Source organism: Hypomesus nipponensis, chromosome 14 (assembly GCF_054491055.1).
Source record: "Hypomesus nipponensis isolate SF chromosome 14, ASM5449105v1, whole genome shotgun sequence".
Classification (NCBI taxonomy): Eukaryota; Metazoa; Chordata; class Actinopteri; order Osmeriformes; family Osmeridae; genus Hypomesus; species Hypomesus nipponensis.
This window is the reverse complement of record NC_140374.1, coordinates 20,347,501-20,372,363: the sequence shown is the minus strand read 5'-3', so window position 1 is coordinate 20,372,363 and position 24,863 is coordinate 20,347,501. Positions and strand designations below refer to the sequence as shown.

Genomic DNA, 24,863 nt, shown 5'->3' with positions numbered 1-24,863 from the left:
ATCACAGCACAGAAGCCCAATGACAACAGAAGTCAAACAACTGGAGGAGGGGAGAGGAGAGGAGGGGAGGGGAGAGGAGAGTCAAATTGATCATAGGCCATGGCCAATAGAGACAGCTCATCCTCTCCGGTAGAGACACAAGTATAAACATACACATGTTCTTCTCTACAGAGAACACAGAAATAAGAAAATCTCACCTGATCAATCATGAAGTTTCCATTTTCCATAATGGAAATCCCAACAGTGCTAATCCAGTTGTATATTCAATCTTTACTCAGTCTGCCTATAGATACAGACCTAATGGAAGACATTGTTTAAAGTAGGAAACTGGATCCCCGAAGACAGAACACTCGGATCAGAAAACAGAGTTTTGCATGGAACATTCTAGAACAGTCTGGACCCAAAGTTCCCATCTTGCTCGTGCAGTACCAGGGTGGGCTAGTCAACATTTGGGGTTCATTCTTACCTTGTGGACACCCACAAATTCAGTCCTAAACAGCTAGAATAAAACTGTTGAGAATAAAGAATGTTGTTTTCTTTAGAAGCGCCTATTCATACTGACTGGATAACTGATAGGCTGACTGATTGGGTGACTGATTTGGCTGACTGACTGGATGCTGACTCTGAATGACTGGGTGACTGGCAGGGGCTGGGAGTGACAAGCCTTGGTTACCCAGCACCATGTTGCAGAGTTCATCTGGTCACAGAGTTTAACACTGTGTGCTAGGAGAGGACAGGAAAACAAACTTACAGTGTTCCAGTAGAGAGAGGGGGGGTACTAATCGTTCTGAGGGCAATGTATTACATACAACATTCACTATAGGGTGTGAGTGTGTATGTGTGTGTGTGTGTGTGTGTGTGTGTGAGTGTCCCATGGTGAGCTGGAAGAGTGCTAGAACAGCTACTGGCCCCACTGAGCTCTTAATAGTCCAGGAGTTCATGCTTGCTATCTCTAATGCTTCGACAGTAGTAATGATGACTACTGCAGAGCAGCCAGTAGGTGGCAGTCTACTCTGTGCCCCCACACAGTTGAGATGGTTTTGAGCTGCCTGTGAGGTGTTGCTGGTCCCAGGGGGGGGGTTCAGCAGGGGGTCAGCAGAGCTGGGTAACCCAGCCAGACTCGCTCTCTGGGCAGCTCAGCCCCTGGTTCCAGGGCCCCCAGCCACAAGCCTCCGCTGGGAGGAAATGTTTGCTTCCAACAGCTCAGAGACAGCCCTGAGCCGCACAAGACTGGCGTTGCTGTGTGGGAGCCTTACCCAGATATGGATCACTTAATTGCTTTAACTGTGTTGGTGTGTGTTTGTAATGGGAAGAGAGAAAGAGAGAGAGAGGGGGGGGGGGGGCAGAAAGAAAGAAAGAAAGAAAGAAAGAAAGAAAGAAAGAAAGAAAGAAAGAAAGAGTGCATGCATGAAAGAACGAGAATATGTGGGAGAGAAAGGTGGAGTTAAAAAGACAGAGAGATATTGAAAGAGAGACAAAGAGAGAGAGACAGACAGACTGAGGAGGCAGAGAGGGAGAGAGGGAGAGAGAGACAGAGAGAGAGACAGAGAGAGGGAGAGAGAGAGACACAGAGAGAGAGAGAGAGAGAGACACAGAGAGAGAGAGAGAGAGAGAGAGAGAGAGAGAGAGAGAGAGAGAGAGAGAGAGAGAGAGAGAGACAGACAGACAGACAGAGAGACAGAGAGACAGAGAGAGAGACAGAGAGAGGGAGAGAGAGAGACACAGAGAGAGAGAGAGAGAGAGAGAGAGAGAGAGAGAGAGAGAGAGAGACAGACAGACAGACAGACAGACAGACAGACAGCAGACAGACAGACAGAGAGACAGAGAGAGGGTTGCAGTGGACAGGGTGGTCATTCCCAGGCTTGTTTATGAGACACCACAGTACTGGAGACGCGTCAGACACCAGCATTTCAAGGACATAACCTTTTACCGCCTATTTTTGCAGGGTAGCAAAGTTAAAACTGCAGGGCCTAATTCTCTAATGGGGCTTATTTCTGCATGGAGGCCTGCCAGGGACGTTGCCTCTGCGACATCTTGTCATTTCCATCCAGGGTGTCATGACAGAGCTGGAAGCAAGTCCCATCCACAAGTATAGATCTTCATTAGCATGGTGACAGCCGGAGAGCTATACCAAGCACATAATACCCTGTGAGCTTGCCGCAGCTGAACGGCATCCTCTGCCTTGCCAGCAGACAGGAATTTACATGTCTGGGACAAAACTCAAGTGCTGGTGTGCGAGTGTGTTTGCATGTGTTGCTATGTGAGCGTTTCACTGTATGTGTGTGTGTGTGTGTGTTTGTGTGCTTGTGTATTAAACAGGGGCTCACAAAAGAACCAAACTTTGCATGAGTATCAAACCTGTTTCTTATTTGTCTTCATGCAGGCGACTTTATCTTCCAGCTGCACGCTGAAGTGCACCACTTCTGCAGACGGCAACGTTGTCTCGTACCTGTGGGTACGGTCTTTGTGCGCAACTTCATTTGAAGCTGCAGGTGAGTCATATCAAGTGGTTACCTCTGTCCCACAAGACAGAGACACACTACGCCGCAGCCAGCAGTCTCACTCCCTGCACTACAAAACAAGCAGCTCAACACTCTGGAGCAACACGCCATCCAGTCTGCACTGCAGAGAAAAAGAGAAAGACAGAGCGAGAAAAAGAAAGAGAGAGAGAGAGAGGTAGACAGTGAGAGAGAGGGAAAGTGTGGGGGGTAAGAGAAAGAGAAAGTGAGAGGGGGAGAGAGAAAGACAGAGAGAGAGAAGCCCAGGCCTGTCAGCGTTCCTCGCTCAGTGGTGTGACAGAGCATCAATCTGTCCAGCTAAATTCTAAGCCTGCTAATCCTGGTTAATATGCGTCTAAATTTAAATATGCTCACTTTGCAATCTCTCTTTCTCAGTTTCAGGGGGTTTGGTCAGATAGAAGGCTGAAACCAGGGACAGCATTGTTTAGTTTAATGATTAGTTTCTACCCATTAGGCTTTTGTAGTTCCTTGAATAGCACTATTTTTGCTTCTGAAATTGCAAACTTCCTAAAATTACCAATGATTGCCTGAAAGCACTGTGTGTTGCCATGCCAGATCATGGATCATTACCAAACGTTCTACAAGGTGGACCAGGCTGGACCATTCACAAAACGCCACACCCACCACCACCACGAGCAGCAGACCCACATAGCTGAATTAGCCAAATGCCAGCACTTCACCACGGCCCCTATAAATGATCCACACACACTCAACCCGATGAGTCGATGAGTAACATGGGTTCATGTCAGATGTGGGATTGACTCACCAGTACAGGAGTGCGAGGAAGATGAGGAAGAGGGCGACTGAGACAGACAGACCGCTGGGCTCCACAGCTAACATCTCCAGCAGCTCCATCATGACCTATGACCTCCAGGCAGTAGTCCTCAAACCACCCCGAGCACTGCTCAGCTTGGGGACACTGTAGACAGAAGAGATCCACAGTCAGACACTTGTTAAACAAAGTGTTATTGTGGAGTTGCTACTCACTTTGTGTAACTGCTTTTGCATTTGCGTGAAGGCTTTCCAAAAGACGTTGGAACACTGACATCATCCAACACATTTGGGATGAATTTGAACGCCATTTGCAGGCAGGGTCTAATCACCCAACATCAGAGTCCCACCTCCCTAATGCTCTTGTGGCTGAATGAATGCCAGTCCCGCATCAATGTTATCATCAAACGTGTTTTGGAAAGCCTTCCCAGAAAAGCAAAGGCACTCTTATCCAGAGCGACTTACAGTAAGTACAGGGACATTCCCCCAGAGGCAAGTAGGGTGAAGTGCCTTGCCCAAGGACACAATGTAATTTAGCACGGCCAGGAATTGAACCGCAACCTTCTGCTTAATAGCCCGATTCCCAAACCACTCAGCCATCTGACCCATTTGATCACAGAGACGAAGCGAGAACCAAGTTAATATGAATTCTTATGGTATAGGAACGACAGGTTGGACAAACAGGTGTCTGTATACTGAGAGGTGTCCACGTTCATGAGGGACCAGACAGACCACAAGCTGATTCCACCCTGATCACATGACTCTTTTAGGAGACAAAAGGACAGCCAGAGCATACATACATTCCACATTCAAAAAGCATCCATTCTTATTGAACCATCATTGCTTGTTGTTCTCCTTTCAATGGTGGTACAGTGTTAAGCTACAGTTGACCACATGTCACCATGTACAACAGCCCGTCTTCACAAGCAACCCCCATCCCCGATTCTCCAGCGTTTCCTGGGGCAACATACTCTCTTTGTCAATTATTAGTTAGTTTCAGTGGCAGCTCTGCCTCAGGCTTTTGTTGGCTGCCCCCCGCCCCATCACCCGCCCCTGCTGAGATGACTTGGAGACCCTGTCCTTTCCTCAATCACAGCAAGTCAATCATCAACCCTGGTCTCCATCACTCTGGGGTTGATTTTGTGTGTTTGTTTGTGTGTGTGTGTGTGAGCGTAATGTCACAAAGACGGGAAGACGTTACGACATTACAAAAAGACGTTTGGAGGAACAAGGGCATTTCAGTCCAAACTGTGGAAAAGGAACGTATCAGACATCCAGTGTTGTGTGGATGTGATGAGCCACATGACCAATGGTTCAAAAACTGCAAGTCTGCTAGCTTTCCCATCTGTAAGAAGTCTAGAGTCAGCCTTTAACTCCTAACGCTTGACTTCTGGACACTGTTAAGTCAATTGCCAAATAACTAGCCTAAACAAAATGCTGATGAATGGAAATATCAATGTAAACTCTGTTTACCGTGCAGGTTATCACTGTGACCCACGTGTTCAGTCATAAGCAGGAGCAACCACAGGGCCAGTACCAGCCGCAGGACTGTGTCTGCACAAGCGGACGGAGGGAAAACACCGTTATCTGTCTCTTGTGATAAAGACGACGGCTTTAACTTTCTCAATATGTTGAGTTGGCATATTGTACAGAAGTTAGGAAAGATTTGGGCCTACACTTCATCCTCAAAACAACAAATCAGATGTTGGTACAGTACAGCCTATTTGATAACGTTTAATGTTTAACATTTTTATAAAATAAAATAATGTTATTGTTTAGCAGACACTTTTATCCAAAGCAATGTGCTGTACAGGGAGTATTTGAACTTGAAATCTTTTTATCTGCAGTCAGTGCTCTAACCAGTGACCTATACCCATCCCTGTTTAATCAAATCAGACCCATTTGACAATTAAATCCTAAACCACAGCATCAGACACAGGGTCAGTAACATCAGTCAAAGTTGTTATCTGTTTTGACAGAAATTCATCTCAATTAAAAAATATCCACCAAGGACAAGCATGTCCTTGGTTATGGCCTATCCATCTCACGGCAGCCTACCGGACAGGCTAATGATTTTTCAGTTCGATAACTTGTATAACTACTTAAATTTGAATGTCACTTCCTCATAATGATAAAATACCTTCAAGGCGGCAACAGTTAACTACAGCTTGCATGCAAAGAATGCCTGGAGGACGTTACTTTTCGTCAGGTAATCTAGAAAACGAGCTTCAGCTAAATGGCTGTGAGGTTCACTGAGCATGAGTGATACATGGGTTTCACAACAACATCTTTTAACAAGATGGGAAAATGCTTCAAGCATGTAGCGCATTACACTGCTATTAAATACATACTGTTGTGTGCTCGCTACATCTAAGAAACAGAGGGTCAGTACTGAGAGACCGGTCCATAGGAAGCAGTAAAGAGTAAGGGTGGGGGGAAAAATCGATTCACATTTGAATCGCGATTCAGTCTTCTAGCGATTCACATCGATTCACAAATGTTAAAAAAAAACTTTTTTATCGATTTGTGACCCCAAGAATTGATTTGAATCAAATCATGAGGTACCAAAAGATTCAGGGAACTCTCAAGTTTTGAGAATCCTGCGTACATGTTAATTGTCGTTTAAGATCATGAAAAAAAGCGAGAATAAGCCTCACAATCTGAGAGTATAGGGTTAAGAGAGCAATAGCTAAGGGTTAACATAAGCTGTTCTGGTTATTAAAAGTCACATTTTAACTTCACTAGAAGTTCTAGACCTGGCCTATTTTTTTCCGGAAATACGTATACGTATAGGCCTATAGTCCTATCACTGGGGTGTGCATTCATCATTATGACAAATGGCTTAAACAATATGCTATATATTCACATGAAACCTGAAAACCATACCCGCACTGCTGTAGCAGGCCACCTCCTGTCCCGTATTTCATTGTGACAAAGTTGGCAACACTAAGCATGACAACTTGAGTGAAAAAGTTTAGTACTTCCACCTTTACCAGTCTTTTTACATGAGTATCTGTACTTCTTCTTGAGTGTACTTCTGTATTTCTACTTTTGCCATCTTTGATGGTCTGTAGGCCTAACCTAGAGAGATGGTTTTCTACTAACTTATTATGAGAAAGATCAACACCATTGTCTCATTCTGTAACCTCTCTCCTTCCCTCCCTCCCAGACCTATACTACTTACTGTGTACTGTGACTACAGGAAGACTTGAAGTTAGTACAGTATCAAGTCTGCAAAGGTTTAAAGTCCTAATATGTGGTGGGGGAGGAAGACCATCTAACCGACATAAATTCATAACTGGTGGACAACGTCCAGTCCATCTGTTTTATGGTATTTTATATGGGTCTGCAGCTTTACACCTAGTCAATGATAATTATGACGGTATCAACAGTAATTTAGTTTTCAGTAGACAACACGAATTTCGTTAACTACTAGCTTGACCTTATTTTCGTTGACTCACTACGCTTTTGCAATGTATGCCTACGATATCTAAATAGTGCGAGTTGCTGCCAGACTGCATGTTTCAAACACAACGGTGTAAATAATATATATATAGGCCTATAATCAAGTTGTATCATACAGTGTATTTTTACCAAGCATTCTTTATGTGTTTCAACACTCAATCCGATGCTACGTTATGTCACTGAAGGTTGCACGTGACGAAAACAGACAATTACGAAATCCAACGCTGGCTAGTTCGCTGACCATAATAATTTTACAACGTCTTACATTGTTATAACATAACAGTGGATCTCTTGCATTAAGTTCTTACCTTGATGTCACGTAGGCTACTGTTTATTTGATAACCTGCAACACTTCTATTGACAATCAGACATGGAACGTATTGTAGTTCTTCCGTAAACTCCGAGGACTACATACGGGGTATTCTGGTATTTGTAGTTCATGGACGGCTTCAGACCATTTTTCAAATTGCTTTATGAATTTGATTACGTACATTTAAGTAGAAAGGAGGTCTCGTCTAGCCTACTAACCGTATTGTTTGCAGTGGCATACAATTTGCCCGTAACTCCGTTTCCAGGTTAGGCTACTCAACTCAGGACCCTTCGGAAATGATGATGGACAACTAAGCCTACTGGGTTGTGGTACAGAGGGGAAGACCAGACTAACTGTCATGTGAAATGGTCCGGGGGCTAAACAAAATGCTTTGCTTCAAAAATATTTTACATTGGCCCATTAGATGTAAACTGATATTCAGCCAATTCCCAACTAGGTCTATACTTATATCTTATATCAGCAGATGTCCCATTTGGCGGGACCACAACATGTTTTATTTATTTAGGTAGGCCTACGGCCTATGGCATTCTAAGTGTATGTTGTCGATCGGGATCCAGTAGCCCATTGTCTGCGATTATCATATTCTAATAGAGAGGAAGGTAAATAGACAAAGAGTTTAAGGTTAGAGTTCACCTAAATGCAGCATGATATAAAGATGTATCGGTCTGCAGCACGAGCCAGTTATACCTTAGTCTCTCTCTCTGTGAACTGCAGTATCCATGTCAGCCCGGTAATCAGATAAATAGGACAATTAAATATATTTAGGCTTTCAGGCAGTTGAGTTGGCATTATGGTGTGTATTAGCCTAATGCATTAATATTAACTATAATAATTAATTTACCTAACTTACATTGACAATAAATAATTGAGTTACCTATACTCAAATCAAAGAATTGTCTATGCTTAAATAGTATAAGTTAATAAACTCAAATGATTCAAGGCAATCGGTTTCCTCGGACCGTTTGAGTTGAACTAACTCGTCAGGTTTTACAGTGTACAATATAAATATAACTGACTAAAAGAGTAAGGCTACATACAATCACTGACACAATACAATAATTTATGTATATACAATATACAATGTAATTGTGTATCTAAATGAGCAACGCTCAAGAGTCCTTTGTAATGACATATTGTGCCATTTTAATTTCCACTCAAAGGTTAACTATTACAGGTGTATTGCACGGTTAAATATATGTAGTCGATGTTGAGTGACACATTACTCACATCTGTGTGAGTCTATGTAATCCGATTCCGCTCTACTTCATTCTATGAAAATGTACTGTCGTCATATGGTACAACTGCTTAATACAGGCACGACTAAATGCTCACAGAATCATTCAACTCGACATGATCACGGAAAAAGCATATCCAACATATAAAGCTTCAAAAAGCATTGTTGTTCTATTTGTGACGATCTGTTGTTTCTATATCAAATTAGAATATACACATATCTTGTGCAACCGTGTGGTTACCTGCCTAGGTGTAGAATAACCTTGATCAGACTGGTGGTTTGGGTATTATTGACATGTAGCCTATATGCCAACTGGATACCAAATGTTCGTGCTCTAAGGATACATCCCTATAGGCAATCTAAATGCATTGTATTTTATAGCAAGTCTATTTGTTTGCTGACCGGGTATTGCGGGTAATAAATAAAATGTATATAGCTTGAGCAACCTTTCGTTTAATCAATTAGATCCACTTGCAAAGGTTACAAAGTAGCGGCGCAGTCATTAATTATGTGAGTACGACGCCCCCCAAAGATCTCCTCCCTCGATCGAGTCGATAGTCGCTTGACTACATTGTACACTAAACTCGCTCTGCTCTTGCCATTGCAACTTTTGCAGGGACTCAACAGACATGTCGCACTCCAGCTGAAACAAACCTGCAGTTTGGCTCATCATTTGAGCCATAAGGAAAACACAGTTGGCGGGGCACTGTTGCTGAAGATTTCATCTAACACTTTTCCGTGGACTGCACTCCGAATTTCCAATCTGGATGTGAATTATGGTCATTTTTCTCACTAATGAACGTGGCCAGTAATGCAGGAGACGGCGACACTGACAGTAGCTCAAGATGGCAGATTTTTATTGAGTTCTGAAATCTCTCTGTATTTTTTGCCATGAATAACAGACGTCCTTGCACCGATGGCCCCTGTATACGAAGGTATGTAATTTCCCTAATATCCTTAGTAGCGAACCAGACATGTACAAAGTGTATTTGATTAAGTAGGTAATTGCGTGCGGTAGTTAGGAAGAAAGCTGTGTCCCTTTCTTTGTGTAAAGATTAATTAAATGTGCATATTATACTTTCAAGTGTTCTGTTTTGATCAAAGGAGCCAGGTTACTGTAATATTGCATGGATGCTTAAAATCCTGTAATTTTTTTTTTTTTAAACCTTGGCTCTGTGTTAAGGCTGCGTAGCCTACATAAACGTATACTCTCTTGTTAGGAATATAATAGTCCACGACCTGAACCAATTTGTCATCAGACACAAACAGGCTACGCTCTAAAAACTATTTGAAATGTTGCATTTCCTTGGGATATTTAGAGCACTGCTTAACAGATACCATTGATGCACATTGAGGAAGAGGAATAGAGAGGTTTGTTGGCACCTCACGCAACCGGAGAAGGTTTTTATTGTTTTTTTCTCCGGAACGTATAACATTTCCAGGTTATTGACGTTAGATGTTTAGGACCTGAATCTTTAATTCATAGCTGCAAAGGTTCGTTTTTTTCTAAACTAGACGTCCTAAATGCTGCCTATTTGCTGCGGCTGCATTACGGATGTGTCTAATCCGATGAAGAGAATGAGCATGTTCAGGTACAATTTTGCCATAATGGAGTACACTTTTTATTACAATGTAATTTAACTGTAATTACATGTTATATACTGACTGATTGTATCTATATATGTATTTCATACGTATTTAATTGGGATTTGTCAGTATGGGCCGCTAAATAAATTTTCCAAGGATAATGCAGTTCAGCAAAGGTTAAGTCACATGTTTAGTTTATCCTACAATCATAATTATTAAATAATGTCATGGCATAATTGCCTAAATTAGTGATCTATCTCATGACTAGACAATGACTTGTAGCCTGGTCTTTTATTTTGGTAAAGCGCCAGTCGATTCACCCTTAACTATTCTGTAGAATATGTATATCCTTTTGGGACTGAAAGAGACGAAAAGGGTGACAAAATGTGAAATTATCGATTGACCTTTGTTTGGTTATCGACGTATACGAACGTAGACACTGATCATCTTTATCAGATGATTTAATACTTCTTTGATAATTTAATACTGGAAACTCTGGGCGCCCTCTGTCGGTAAAACATGGAACACAGCCGTAAATCTAGAACGAACCAAAGTAACCAAATGTTTCTTTAAGTGTTGTAGAAAATAAACGGACTCTGAGGTTGTTATTATGGACTATTTCTACTGTCATCGTCAGCCTATAATTTATGATGAAACCGCCTCTCTTAGTATTTCAGTTTGAAAAGACCAAAGAGTGTCACCTTGCACACTGGAACGATACCTGCCTGTTCAGATTGATGAGTTTATACGTAGGCGTAGCTAACTATGGCGGTGTCCGCGTCTCCAATCAGTGAGCGGGGTTTACAGGAACATGAAAAGGAAGGTTGAAATGAGATTCCTAGCTCAGTGGAAGGTAATTAGTTGAAATTACATTCCTTGGTTTTCCTTTCACCATGGTGAGAAGAAAGCGAGAGAGCGAGAGAGAGGGAAAGAGAGAGAAAAAGTGGGGAAAATTAATTACTCTCCATGCCTGCCTCACCCCCCGTCTTCATGTCTCCCATAGCCTGCTATGTAGATCAACCTTGGAGATGTTTAGAGATCCAAGTATAATCCAGTGTTACTGGAACCTATTTAGTAGCTAAAAAGTACATTGAGTACTTTAGGTTTATTGCTTTGGTGTTCAGGACACTCCCTTGGATTCATTTTTTTTAGTTTAGTGAAGTTGTGGTGCTGTACTTGTGTAGACGTGTTGGTGTGCATGTGTGTGTGTGTGTGTGTGTGAGCGTGTGTGTGTATGTGTGTGTGTGCATGTGTGTGTGCATGTGTGTGTGTGCGTGTGTATGTGTGTGTGTCTTTGGCCTTGGTGCCCTGGGAGCCTGGTCTCATAACCCAGCCTGACACGTTGATGGATGTCTGATGGAGAGACCATGGCCAGCGTCCCCCAGCTGTGGAAAAGCTAATATTCAGGCGCCTAGCCCCCCTGGTTGGGACATGACGTGTGTGTGTGTGTGTTTAGTGGAGTTAGGTCACAGAACCACCCACAGGGAACCAACATTCATGGCTCTGTCTCCTCCAGGTCAGACGCACAGTGGTTCTGCAGCCCACCACCGACCCTCCACAGGGAGGGTAGAGGGACTCAAGCCTGGTGGTGGTGCTCATGACAGGGGTGGTAGAGGGAGAGGGACTCCGATCTGGTGGTAGTGCTCATGACAGGGGGGGGTAGAGGGAGAGTGACTCAAGCCTGGTGATGGTGCTCATGACAGGGAAGGTTGCAGTGCTGCCTGCCTCTCTGGAGCTTTAATCCCTCCACACAGCACTTACCTAGACATGTGTTTAAAATGCTCTGAGCAAGCACTTCCTACCTACAATCAGATGGAGAGTGTATATATATACATGTATATATATATAGAGAGGAGACAGAGAGACAGAGAGAAAGAGAGAGAGAGAGAGACCGAGAGAAAGAAAGAGAGACGGAGAGATAAAGGGGGTGTGGTCAGGAGAGAAGGCATAGGCTTGTTTGGAGCTGGTTGATTGATCTCTTTCTTGCAGGCCCATTGCTTAGTCCAAGGATGGAGTGTTTCAACTCAGATTAGAGTAGCAGGAAACCCCCAGGATAGCAAGGCCTAGTGGCCTCGGAGGCTGGGTGAGATCCTTCAGTAAGTAGCATGGACGTAGCTCACCCTCCTTCCCTGGCAAACTTTACTGACTCCATCTTTGTTGACGGTAAAGTATTATTAGTTCTTGAGAGTTTGTGTTTGTATGCATGTGTGTGTGTGTGTATTAGCTTTGTTCCTTTATCTTTTCAACACAAGGCAGCTTCAGTGCCCGCAGAAGAGAGGAAGAAAACATACTTTTCCAATGAATTATTAACAGTGTTCTAAGTCCACCAGCTAAGTATCTTGTGTAGCCTTTCTTATGCGTTGACAGTTTAGTTGCTTTTTGGTAAGAAGCATTAACTGATGACAGGAGGAAGAAGAGGTCTTATGTATGAGATGGGCCTTGCTTTCCCATGTACAGCCAGTACCACTGCATGCTCCCCCTCTGTCCCCTACCCTACTGTCTCTCCACCCCCCTGCCCCTAGGCCCCCCATCCCTGCCCCCAATGCCCCTGCCGACAACCCTCCCCCACCCCCTGTTTGTTTTTGAGAGTTTGGAGAGCCAAGGCTATTGGTGAGCACTCACGCTGCCCATGTGACACAAGATGCAGCCTGATGGGCATGTTGGAAGTCCTCAGTGCAGTGGGGGTGGGAATGGGTTTGGCTATTGTAGCATTGCTTTTTAAATCAGCCCCCCCCCCCCAAGCCTGTTTGCAGCACATTGTCTGTGGCCCTAATCCTATTGTTTCTGATAATGTCCTCGGCCCTTCCCAGTCCATTTGGCCAGGCTCAATCTGGAAGAACAAGAGCACTGTTATCACCGTGTCTTCTGACATGCAGGGGCTTATGCGCACATACAGAGAGAGAGAGAGAGAGAGAGAGAGACAGAGACACAGAGACACAGAGAGAGAGAGAAACTGGAAAAGTACTATGAAGTGGGGTGGGGGTTAGACTAATGCTGTGGTCTGGGTGCATCCAGGTAGAGGCTGTAGACTAGTGTGTCTTCTCAGTCAGGGTAAAGAAGCAGGGTGATGACTGACTGGCTGACTGGCTGGCTGGCTGGCTGGCTGGCTGGCTGACTGGCTGGCTGGCTGACTGGTTGGCTGGCTGACTGGCTGACTGGCTGACTGACTGACTGACTGACTGACTGGCTGGCTGACTGGCTGACTGGCTGACTGGCTGACTGGCCTACTGGTTTCCACATGGCTGCAGGTACAGAAACATGCTTGGCTGGTCATCAGAGAACCGCAGAACCAGACGACCTATCTGTCTGTCCCACTTTTGCCAGACAGCCAGACAGCCCTTTAGCCAGTCAGCCAACCAAATTGCCTGCCAGCTAGAACAGGGCACAGACTGAACCAAAATAATAATAAACATACAGTGGAATAGTAACACGTTTCCCCATTTCTCCTGCTTGATAACTCGGTTTGTCTTCATTTTATACTGACCCTGCCTATGTGCAACACACACACACACACACACTAATAAATCACTAGGGTTATATCATGGTTATAGCCATATTGGCCATGCTTAAGGATATGTGGTGGATTGTTTAGTTGCCTGGTCTGACTCTGTGTTTCCAGCAGTGGTATGTTGTGGGGGATGTCAGGGCGATGGTAATTGGCTGCATTAGGCAGGGAGCTCAGGAGCTTGTTTGAAGGACTCCTCTTCACTGCCCCAGGCCCTCTCGCTGTTTATGTCAGCTCTTTGAACTGACCTCTCCTTTCAACCAGGGCGAGGGAGGGGAGGGGGAGAGGTCACCCCTCCCCAGTAGAGCAGGGGGCCCAGGGGGCTCCACCAGAGAGGGGGTGGGGGGGGGGGGGGCGTGGAGGGTAGGAGGTAGAGATCTGGTCTTTGCCCTTATCATCTAAACTTATCACCCTTTCTAAAAAGCCGACAGGCAGGCCGTCAGACCTTCAGAAAGACAGGCAGACCTTCAGTCAGGCCAACAGACAGGCACCCCTGGTCGCTGTGGCAGGATGTTGCAGCCACACTCTGACTCCCACTGAAGCCTCCTCAGAAAAAGAAAGGCCAGGAGCAGATATGACCTTTAGATAAGAGACCCTCCCCCTCCCCCTTCCCGTCACAGCTCCAACCCTTTTGTTTGATCTCCCTCAGCTCTCTGGGAGAAAGAGAGGTCAGGTCCTGCCTCTCTGCACCCCAGGAACAGGTTGGACCGCACGGAAGCCTCTGCTGGGTCAGAGATCCTCCCCTGGACGGATTAGCCGTTGTCAGTGACGTGCTGAAGTAAAACCCCTGGTCGCACTGTGGGTGGGGGCGGGCGGGCGGGCGGAGGGAGGCAGGGATGGACGAGGATGGAGGGGCGGGAGGAGAGCTGAGCTGGTATAGACTCATCAGCCTTTTAGCTCACTCCCACTATATGAACGCATTCCGGCAGGATAAAGGATGGCACATGGGACTCACCCAAATGGAACTGTAATGCAGTATGCCGTTGGTGTGTGTGTGTGTGCAAGGTAATCTTTAAAGCTTATTTACCATCTCTGGGTGGGCCTCTCCTGGTTTCTGTGAAGAGATGGTGGCTTTCAGAAGAAAGAGATTGAGGAGGAGGGAGGGAGGAGTTGGGAGGGAGGGAGGGAGGGAGGGGTGAGGAGGGAGAGAGGGGTGAGGAGGGAGGGAGGGGTGAGGAGGGAGGGAGGAGTGAGGAGGGAGGAAGAGAGGGAGGGAGGGAGGGGTGAGAAGGGAGGGAGGGGTGAGGAGGGAGGGAGGGCTCTCCACCTCTAGCTGAGAGAAGCAGCATTAGCTTACTAGATTTGTACTGGCTACTGGCTGTAAACACTGTTAGCCTTCCTGACTCCTCCTGTTCCTTGCTAGCATCCAGCCAGCACGGTTAAAAATAAATAAACATGGTTTCCAAACACAGTGCCTGCCGTACTGTGATTGGCCCCAGGGTGACTTATCGGGTCTGACTGGTTCCTGTGTGGATGGGGTTGGCTGGCCTGATAGGGGGGCGTGGCTTGTCATGTTAGTTTCACTTAGGAGACGGAGGGGAGGAGGGAGCAGCGAAGACAGCTATAGCAGCTTAACCTATCTGTGTGTCAAGTTCTGGATGGAGGAAAATATGTGCAGATAGCTACACACACACACACGTACACAAACATACCCTTATATGCATGTCATGTTTAAGACAGCAGAATCGTATGCATCCAGACCTGTTTTGGAGTCAGTTGCTAAATCAGGTGTGTCTGTCTGTCTGGCTCTGCACTGTGGCCTGAGTCCGTCTGCCTGGATCATGACATCATGTCGGTTGGGAGACCTGTAGCCGTAACTGAGGAGCGATGCGTGTGGCAGTCCTGGTCATCTGATGTCCATCTCTACATCTCCCTCCTTTCCTCTCCTCATGTTACACTGTCCCTCTAACGGGCCCTCGTCACGGGCCCTCGTCACGGCTTCGCCCATGTTCCTTCCATGGTGCTCCAGCTTTCTCACACTCTTTTTTCTCTCTCTTTCTTTCACTTCCTAATGTTTTGGCTCCACCTCCCTATTTCTCTCTCTCTCTCTCTCTCTCTCTCTCTCTCTCTCTCTCTCTCTCTCTCTGTGGGGAGCATGTTGGTTGCTGTGATATGTACACACTTTCCACATTCCACACTCGTGATTTGATTAATAAGTATGTGCCAGCAGTTCTCCCCTCTCAGCCCCCACTACCACCTCCACCACCGCTCCCCACCACCTTGCATATAGTATGGATGGTGGAATAACCCCTCTGACTCATTCACCATGACCATGTCAGCCTACGCACGCAGCTAACCTGGTTCTGTGGTGCGTCTGGTAGGAGAGCAGAGACACTCTGCGTCTGGTGGTAAGCTGAATGCAGAGCAGCATCACCAAAGGCATTCCAACACTGTAAACCTAAAACAATGGGCCTTTACAATTTAACGTTTGGCCAGGAGTTCATACATTCAAATCAACTGTGAGGTCTTTCTCCAGGTTTGGGACAATGCTGGTCGGGCAGAGAGAAAGCAGAGAGAGAGAGAGGGCGAGAGAGGGCGAGAGAGAGCGAGAGAGAGCGAGAGAGAGAGAGAGAGAGAGAGAGAGAGAGAGAGAGAGAGAGAGAGAGAGAGAAAAGAAGAAGAACGTGTGAGAAAAGAGGGAGATAGAAGAGAGATTTTGATTCCTAAAAGCCTTTATTAGGCAGCCAAAACTGCCAGAAACCAACTAGTCACGCCATCATGGCCATTACAGAGACTGCTTGATTACACCGATGCAGAATAGAAGAGTGAGAGAGGAAGACGAGAGAGACAGAGAGATAGAGAGAGAGAGAGAGAGAGAGAGAGAGAGAGAGAGAGAGAGAGAGAGAGAGAGAGAGAGAGAGAGAGAGAGATGACTGTTAGACTCCAGATCATAACAAAACTCTTCTGGCAAAAAGTGATTTATGATTAAACAGGACTGACTCCTGTGAAGGACAATAAGGAACTCATTGTGCTTGTTGTTGGAAGATAACATTCCGACCCCCCCCCCCCCACCACCACCACCACCACTTCTATCCCAATATCTGTTTGCTCATCACAAAACCTAGAACACCCCCCAACCCCAATGGGGTTAGTTCCTATCTTAGCCCTTCAACTGGGATGTTACACAGCCAGAATCCCCCCCCCCCCTGCACACACACACCCTCACTCACACACACACCTTCCCTAGGGAGCCAGGACAATCCTTCCCAAGTTTCCTAAGTATTTCCTTAAACCATAATTCAGCTTCTGGACATTCTCAGGTTGGATAAATGCAACACCCCACTACTCATGAGGGAAAAACATCAGCAGGCAGACAAGCAGACAAGCAGGCTGGCAGGAAAATAGGCAGGCAAACTGGGAGGCAGAGCACTAGTTTAGAGAGGTAGCTGATTAACTGCAGAGTCTGTGTTCATGTATCTAAAGAGCAGTTTGACCGGATCTGTAAATCTGCTGCTGGTCATCCTTAATGATGACGCTGTGTAATCCTGGAATGACCCATATATGAGCAGTGTGTGTGTGTGTGTGTGTGTGTGCGAGTGCTTCTCAAACTAGCATCCTAATTATTTTTAGTAAAGTCCAGAGGGAGTGTGTAATCTCAGAGGTGACATGTGGCTCTCTGGATTAGGAGATTAGCCTTGCTGCTAATAGGCCTGTGGATGTTGTTCATCTGCCTCTCCACAAACACTGGATGGGCCTGGGTTAGGTCAGCATTTGGGGATGAGGATGGATGTGTGACTAGAGAAGGACTTTAGGGAACGTCAGTAGATGAACTAAAGTGACCACCATGTTATGTTAACACCTCTAGGCTAGTGCTAGCTATGAATGCTAGCTATGCTGAGTGCTAAAACCTCAAAGGTAGCATTAGCTATAATGCTAGCTTTATTATGCTATGTAACCCAACCAAGGTTAGTGCTGGCTATACTTAAGCAACAAGGTTTGCGAAGTACCATGCAAAATATTTTCGCATGAACCTCCATGCTTACTTTTGTGTTTTCTGAATATTCATGTGCAGGTGCAAGTGTGCTTGTAGGAGATTCATTCCAGTTCCATTGGAAACAGTGTAAATATAGCAGTACAGAGTAATTTGGCTTGTTCTGTAATGATGATTTTGTTGCAACAAACAGTCCTGTTGAAGAGAGAGGGTTATTTTGGGAAGTTGTTTGCTTGGAGCAGCTTTGCTTGTTTGGAGGCAGAATGTTCCCAGGAGTTCAAAGACTCCAGATAGCTGCCTGTTGTTGGGTTGTTGTCAAGCTCCGAGGTTGAGATGGAGTTCAGACACTGCTCTGTTTGTTAGTTTGAGTGTTTTCTTACCTCTCCTTGAAGTGAGCGGTTTCACCGACTCAGAGACTTGGAGCCTGGGGTGTCTTAAACAAGGAAATTGCGATCACTCCTGGAGACTCTCACTGCTGTCCAAAGGGTCAAAGTTTTGGTGCAAAGCTTGGCAAACAAAATAATATAGGATATGTATAGGTACACATATACACTTATATTTTAAATCGTCCATAAGTATGTGAATGTACAAAGTTCTAAGTGTGGGAAAGTATGTGTCTGCGTAATGATTGTTGCTTTAAGCACTCAAAAGGCCTCTGGAGAGAGCCAGGGAGTCTCAGGTCTGCTGGGGTGTAGATCTGGAGCCCTGTCTCAGGTCTGCTGCTGAGGTGTAGGTCTGGAGCCCTGTCTCAGGTCTGCTGCTGAGGTGTAGATCTGGCTCACTCCAGGAACTGCAGATACCAACAATTACTTCCCCTCGCACACAGTGCCTCTACTGTCCAGCCAGCAATGTCCTTCTGTCTTATAGGCCTTTAGAGGAAGTATCGTGATCATACAAACAAAACCTTTTACTAAGTGATTAAGTAAAAAAATAAAAAAACAACTTCCAATTCCAGTCACAACATATGATGGATTCGTTATGTACCGATATGTAGAGTGGGACACACATTCCTCTCTTTCTGAAATCAGACGTAACTCCCAGTAGCCACAGGCTATGGAAAACAGATGGTATGTTTTCACAGATAGGTCTCTGTTTCCCTACATGTTACAGTATGCTGCAGATTATACATGTGTTGAACGAGGAAAATGTAGATGTCACCCAGGATGCTGTGTTTGTGGGTGCGTGTGTGTGCCTGTGTGTGTGTGTGTGACCTGCAGGGACCCTAGCTTTCTTTATTTAAAGCTGCCACTCGTGTTTCAGACACTGTCACACATTCCTAACCTCTCGCTTTCTCCCTCCTCCTCCCCCATCCCCTCCTCCCCTCCTCCTCTCCATAGGTATGGCCTCGCAAGTGCAAGTCTTTTCCCCTCATACTCTCCAGTCAAGTGCCTTCTTTAGCGTGAAAAGACTGAAGGTGGAGCAGAGTTCCGTCTGGGATATGACCGGCTACGGATCGCACAGCAAAGTCTACAGCCACAACAGCCAGACGTGCGCCAGCAGCTCAGACCTCCAGGGCCTGTCCAGCTCCACCCTGCCCTGCGAACACACCCTCCTCCTCCCGGCCAGCGCCGCCCACATCCTGGTGGCGTCCTCCTGCAGCAACTCAGGGCTCCCCGGCGCCCCCTTGCTGGCGAGTAGTGGAAGCGGTGGTGGAAGTGGGGCCAGTAGCGGCGGAGGGACGGTTCACAACCTGACCCGACGCAGCACCGTGAGTCTGCTAGACACCTACCAGCGATGCGGCCTTAAGCGCAAGAGTGAGGAGCTCGACCACAACAGCAGCGTGACTATCGTGGAGGAACACGGCCAGCCCATGATCCAGAACGCAGCCGGCGGCGGCGCCGCGGTGGCCACGGCGACCGCCACCTCCACTGCCACCTCAAAGACGAGCGGCGCCAACAGCGAGGGGGATTACCAGCTGGTGCAGCACGAGGTCCTCTGCTCCATGACCAACACCTACGAGGTGCTGGAGTTCCTGGGCAGGGGAACCTTCGGCCAGGTGGTCAAGTGCTGGAAGAGGGGCACTAACGAGATCGTGGCCATCAAGATCCTGAAGAACCATCCGTCGTACGCGCGGCAGGGTCAGATCGAGGTCAGCATTCTGGCCAGGCTGAGCACGGAGAGCGCAGACGACTATAACTTTGTGCGCGCGTACGAGTGCTTCCAGCACAAGAACCACACGTGCCTGGTGTTTGAGATGCTGGAGCAGAACCTCTACGACTTCCTCAAGCAGAACAAGTTCAGCCCGCTGCCCCTCAAGTACATCCGGCCCGTCCTGCAGCAGGTGTCCACGGCCCTGATGAAGCTGAAGAGCCTGGGCCTGATCCACGCCGACCTGAAGCCGGAGAACATCATGCTGGTGGACCCCTCCAGGCAGCCCTACAGGGTCAAGGTCATCGACTTTGGCTCGGCCAGCCATGTGTCCAAGGCGGTCTGCTCCACCTACCTGCAGTCACGATACTACAGGTAGGAGCTTTGCCCACCTGGTGCAGTCCAGATACTACAGGTAGGAGCTTTGCCCACCTGGTGCAGTCCAGATACTACAGGTAGGAGCTTTGCCCACCTGGTGCAGTCCAGATACTACAGGTAGGAGCTTTGCCCACCTGGTGCAGTCCAGATACTACAGGTAGGAGCTTTGCCCACCTGGTGCAGTCCAGATACTACAGGTAGGAGCTTTGCCCACCTGGTGCAGTCTAGATACTACAGGTAGGAGCTTTGCCCACCTGGTGCAGTCCAGATACTACAGGTAGGAGCTTTGCCCACCTGGTGCAGTCCAGATACTACAGGTAGGAGCTTTGCCCACCTGGTGCAGTCCAGATACTACAGGTAGGATCTTTGCCCACCTGGTGCAGTCTAGATACTACAGGTAGGAGCTTTGCCCACCTGGTGCAGTCCAGATACTACAGGTAGGAGCTTTGCCCACCTGGTGCATCGTTAGAACCAACTGCTGACCGGCCCTCCCTGACATCTGAAGTGCCAAAACATGAGCATTAGAACCTTAGGGAAATGTCCTGCAGTCTAAACTGGTACATATGTGTGGTCTTTGGGCGGGGGGGGGAGGGGGGGCGTGATCTCTGCCCAGTTGTTCCACTTCCGTGTCGTAAACAGCCCTTCTTGACTCAGCTGCTACGGCTGGGATGTGTCAACAGATGGAAGTCCAAGAGAGAAGATGTATGTTCTCTCACAGGAACTTGCAGTACCATAGTGTTTTATGGATCATGTGAGCCTTGTGTTTATTGGAATGCTTTCCTAGTTGGCCTCAGTGTTTTTGCTGGAGGTCTGTGCCAGTCTCATGAGCTGTGCAAGGCTGCTGGTTCTCTCTCTCTCTCTCTCTCTCTCTCTCTCTCTCTCTCTCTCTCTCTCTCTCTCTCTCTCTCTCTCTCTCTCTCTCTCTCTCTCGTCACCCTTCCCCCTCTCCTTCATGCTCTGTGGGCTGGGCCAGTAAAACGTGCAGGCTTGCTGAGAAACCAGCTGCTTATCATGTTTAATGTGATAAAGCAGCCGTGTTGTGTGCTGTTTGAAGATTACAGCGCGCTCGTTCAAAGTTCCTGCAGAGGAACAGCACCTGGGAAGAATTTGCAACTGAGACACTTTCAGTTTCAAGCATAGTTTCTTGGAAGAGAGGCTCTTTTTGTGTGTGTGTGTGTGTTGGGTAGCGTTCCTTAGAAAAAAACCTCTTGTAGAAATCATTGAAGTAGGAGACTAGCGTGCGGGTGGGCCCCCAGTACCCTCCCCCCTCCCCCACCCCCTCACCCCAGCCCTTGGGTGCCCCTCGGGTCTGGTTCCGTCGGTGCCATTGGTGTCCCCCCCAGCTCCTGGTGACCCCCCAGCCCCATGTGGCAGCCTCAGGTCTCTGAGGAAGGGGGCTCAGGCTAAGGCTGTAATGTGTCTCTGTAATCCATACCAGCGGGCCAGCATTAGAACCAGATGACTAGATGCCTGGCTGGGAAGAGCTTCCCTAACAGTCCCTTAGCGGACGCGCTGTTTGGGTTTTCAAGAGCAGGGGGACGGAGAGAATCGGTCCCACCGTGGTCACACAGAGAGCAGCTCTGTCAGGGTGGGGGTTGGGGGGTGAATCTGAGGCTGGGGCAGGGGGTGAATCTGAGGCTGGGGCCGGGGGTGAATCTGAGGCTGGGGCCGGGGGTGAATCTGAGGCTGGGGCAGGGAGGAGTTGAGTTGTAACCAGCAAAAGTGCAAAAGATGGCAACTCTTCACTCTCTCCCTCTCTTTCCCAAACAGCAGTCAGAGCTGTGTAGTTTGTGCTGGCTGTCGGGTCATTGGTAGGACAAGGGGAGGAGGAACTGTTTTCATGCTGGAGGAGGAGGGGAGGAAGATCAGCCCTTCATTTCCTTTTGGCAGGCGGATAGGACAGAGCTGACACTGACCATAGCTTTACCAGCTGGACCTAGATCTCTGTGTGGGTGGGTGTGTGTGTGTATGGTGGGGGGGGGGGGGTTGGTCAACTATTCTTGTGGAAAAATCTTTTTAAAAAAAAATAATATATATTGATCTTCACAAGTTCTATTTCTATGTGATTTTAGTGGGTTTATGGTTAGCTTTGGAATTAGTGTTATGTTTAGATCTACATTAAGAGTTGGGGTTAGGGATGGTTTTGAGGTTAGGGTTAGGAGAGTAAGGGTTAGGTTTAAGGTTCGGGTTATGTTTTAGGTAAAGGTTTGGGATAAGGAAAACAGGATTTCAAATGGGACTTAATTGTGAGTCCCCATAGGAATAGCAATACAAACGTCTGTGTGCGTGTGTGCGTGTGTGTGCATGACTTTGTGACCGTTTAAGACAGCTCAAGGATCCATTTGTGTTTTTGAAAAAGCCATGAGCTGTCTGTTCATGCATGCATGCAGAATGTGTGGGTGACTGTATGTGTGGGTGTGATTTACTGGAGAGTGTGTGACCGTGTGTGACCGTGTGTGTGTGTGTGTGTGTGTGTGCCTTTGTGCTGGCTGTTGTCCTAAGACAACCCTTGTGTTGTGAGTGTCAGGGGTGGGGACTGAACCACACAGCCTTCATGAGGTCATTTCAGAACCAGGTTCTGAATACTCCGGAAAGTGGCCTCATTTTCCTTGACATGATGCTGCTTCGGGGCGTCGTCGGGTCATCGTCAGGGTGCGATCACGGGGCCAAAGCCTCCGCATCAAAGAATCCAGATGATTCCAGATGCGCAGATAACTGCGTTGCCGGTGGAAACCAAAGCCGTCCAAGGCAGCTGTTACATAAAGATGGGGTTCCCAGCTCTCTGAACAGTGTGCTGTGGTTTCTTTGTCTTGGCCCAGGCTCTGTAATCCAGAGGGCTGTAACTCTGTGTTCCCCCTCACCAGCATGGCAGACATTCTCCGCCAGGGCTACCTCTGTCTTGCTGGGCTCCTTCAGAGCTCCTCTCTAGCAGACTAGATATTGAAACACTGCTTTGACATTGAAATGATATGAAAGAGAAGGAAGTCAGAGTCTGAGGCGACGAGAGACTGACAGGAAAGACTGTTTCAACTCAAGGGAGTCAGACAGCTGAGTGGTTAGAGAATTGGCCTATTAATCAGAAGGTTGCCGGTTTGATTCTCGTCCGTGCCAAAATGACATTGTGTCCTTGGGCAAGGCACTTCACCCTACTTGCCTCGGGGGGAATGTCCCTGTACTTCCTGTTAGTTGCTCTGGATAAGAGCGTCTGCTAAATGTAACTCATCCCTTTCTCACAGCTCACATCCCTTTTGCTTGCTTTGTTTTTACTTGTCCTTAGTATGCTTCATGGGAACTTGATAAAGGGTGCAAACACACACACACAGACACACACACTGGCTTGTATGATGTGTGTGTGCGCTCTGCCATGGCTATGCTAGCGTGGAGAATGATTTATGGATTTTCCACAAGGTTGAGTCATGCAAATAAAACAGCAGAATTGAAGGTAAACATGAGCGATGTCATTTACAGGAACATGCTGATAGTTTGCTTATGGTTACAACAGTGTGCTGGACAGGACTATGGTACCTCTGTAGTCATGTAGACTGGCTCCTTCTATCCTGCGTTGAGCAGTGTGGCCAGTCTGCCAAAGAAACCAGGTCACATTTACAGTCACAATCCACCCTGCCTATCCAGTTACTCTGAATGCAGTGTACATCTTATATAATTAATACAGCAGTCCTCTGAAAGGCCTTTGGTCGTTTTCTTCATATAGTGTTTTGTTGTTGCATCAGCAAACCAACCCCCCTCCCACCCCCTCCCCCCCCCTCTCTCTCCCAACCCTGACCTCGTCTCCTGCCAGCTAATGATGTAACAGGTAAGCTGGGTTTTTACCCCAGGGCAGATAAAGGGATTATTGTCTTGTCCCAGTTGGGCCTGGCTCAGTCCAGTGTCTAGGTCTGGGTTGGTATCGATGCGGTTGGACGATGGAGGGAATGCACACAGTGTTCAGGTTTAGTCTCCGTGCGATGGTACCTCAAGCTGAACAGCTGCTTGCTTGTGCTGCCGGGTGAGATGGGCTCAGAGGAGACTGGGGGGGGGGGGGGGAGATAAGGGAGGGGGACCAGGGGATGAGGGGGGGGGATGAGGGAGGGGGACCAGGGAAGAGGGGGGGGGGATGAGGGGAGGAGACCAGGGAAGAGGGGGGGGGGATGAGGGTGGGAGACCAGGGGAGAGGGGGGGGGGGATGAGGGGAGGAGGGGGGGGGGATGAGGGTAGGAGACCAGGGAAGAGGGGGGGGGGGATGAGGGTGGGAGACCAGGGGAGAGGGGGGGGGGATGAGGGTGGGAGACCAGGGGAGAGGGGGGGGAGATGAGGGGAGGTGACATGGGGAGGAGGGGGGGGGACCTGTAGACTCACCCTCTCCCTCTCTTTCCCTCTCTCTCTCCCTCTCTCTCTCGCTCTCTCCCTCCCTCTCTCCCCCTCTCCCTCTCTCCCATCCCTCTTTCTCTCTGCCCCCCCCCCCGCGCCACCCTGTCCAGAATTGACTGGGGTGACTCATAGCTGCGTGGCGTCATGGAGGAAGTGACATCGCAAGTGCCCGCTCCCTCCTCTTGTCTTCCTGTCAGCCAGTCAATCCCCTGACCCTGGAAGCGTCACTAGCACAGCTTACAAAACCCTCCCAGCTCACATGACTGGTCCAGTCAATGCATGGGGGGGGTTACTGACATCATCAGGGTTTGAAGGTAGCATCTGGTGCCATCGCCAGTCTGTTCCCTTGGTTTATGTGCTCTCTGTTTTACATTGTAGAGCCAGACTGTAGGGATCAGCCATGCCGACCAACTGAACTCTCGACTACCTGTCTGTGTGCCTGTCTACCTGTCTGTGTGCCTGTCTATCTACCTGTGTGCCTGTCTATCTACCTGTGTGCCTGTCTATTCACCTGTGTGCCTGTCTATCTACCTGTGTGCCTGTCTATCTACCTGTGTGCCTGTCTATCTACCTGTGTGCTTGTCTATTCACCTGTGTGCCTGTCTATCTACCTGTCTATCTACCTGTCTATCTGTCTACCGGCCTTAGTACCTGTCTCCCTGTCCGGCCCATTGCCTCCACCTCTG

The 24,863-nt window shown here is 47.7% G+C and overlaps 2 protein-coding genes across 3 annotated transcripts in view; one reads left to right on the top strand and one right to left on the bottom strand.

Annotated features, from left to right (window-relative positions):
* The window catches only part of tbxas1 (thromboxane A synthase 1 (platelet)), a 32,168-nt gene extending 25,005 nt beyond the window's left edge, over positions 1-7,163 (bottom strand). For both annotated transcript variants that reach the window (XM_084671606.1, XM_084671607.1), the window contains exons 1-2: positions 7,064-7,163; positions 3,286-3,438 (exon numbers count right to left, since the gene is read on the bottom strand). In XM_084671606.1, coding sequence (XP_084527732.1) covers positions 3,286-3,377 — 92 coding nt within the window. In that variant the 5' untranslated portion in view covers positions 3,378-3,438; positions 7,064-7,163. The remainder of the gene's footprint in view (positions 1-3,285; positions 3,439-7,063) is intronic.
* A 1,778-nt stretch (positions 7,164-8,941) lies between these two features.
* The window catches only part of hipk2 (homeodomain interacting protein kinase 2), a 50,091-nt gene continuing 34,169 nt past the window's right edge, over positions 8,942-24,863 (top strand). The window contains exons 1-2 of the mRNA XM_084672327.1: positions 8,942-9,255; positions 18,681-19,806. Of these exons, the coding sequence (XP_084528453.1) occupies positions 9,237-9,255; positions 18,681-19,806 (1,145 nt within the window). The 5' untranslated portion in view covers positions 8,942-9,236. The remainder of the gene's footprint in view (positions 9,256-18,680; positions 19,807-24,863) is intronic.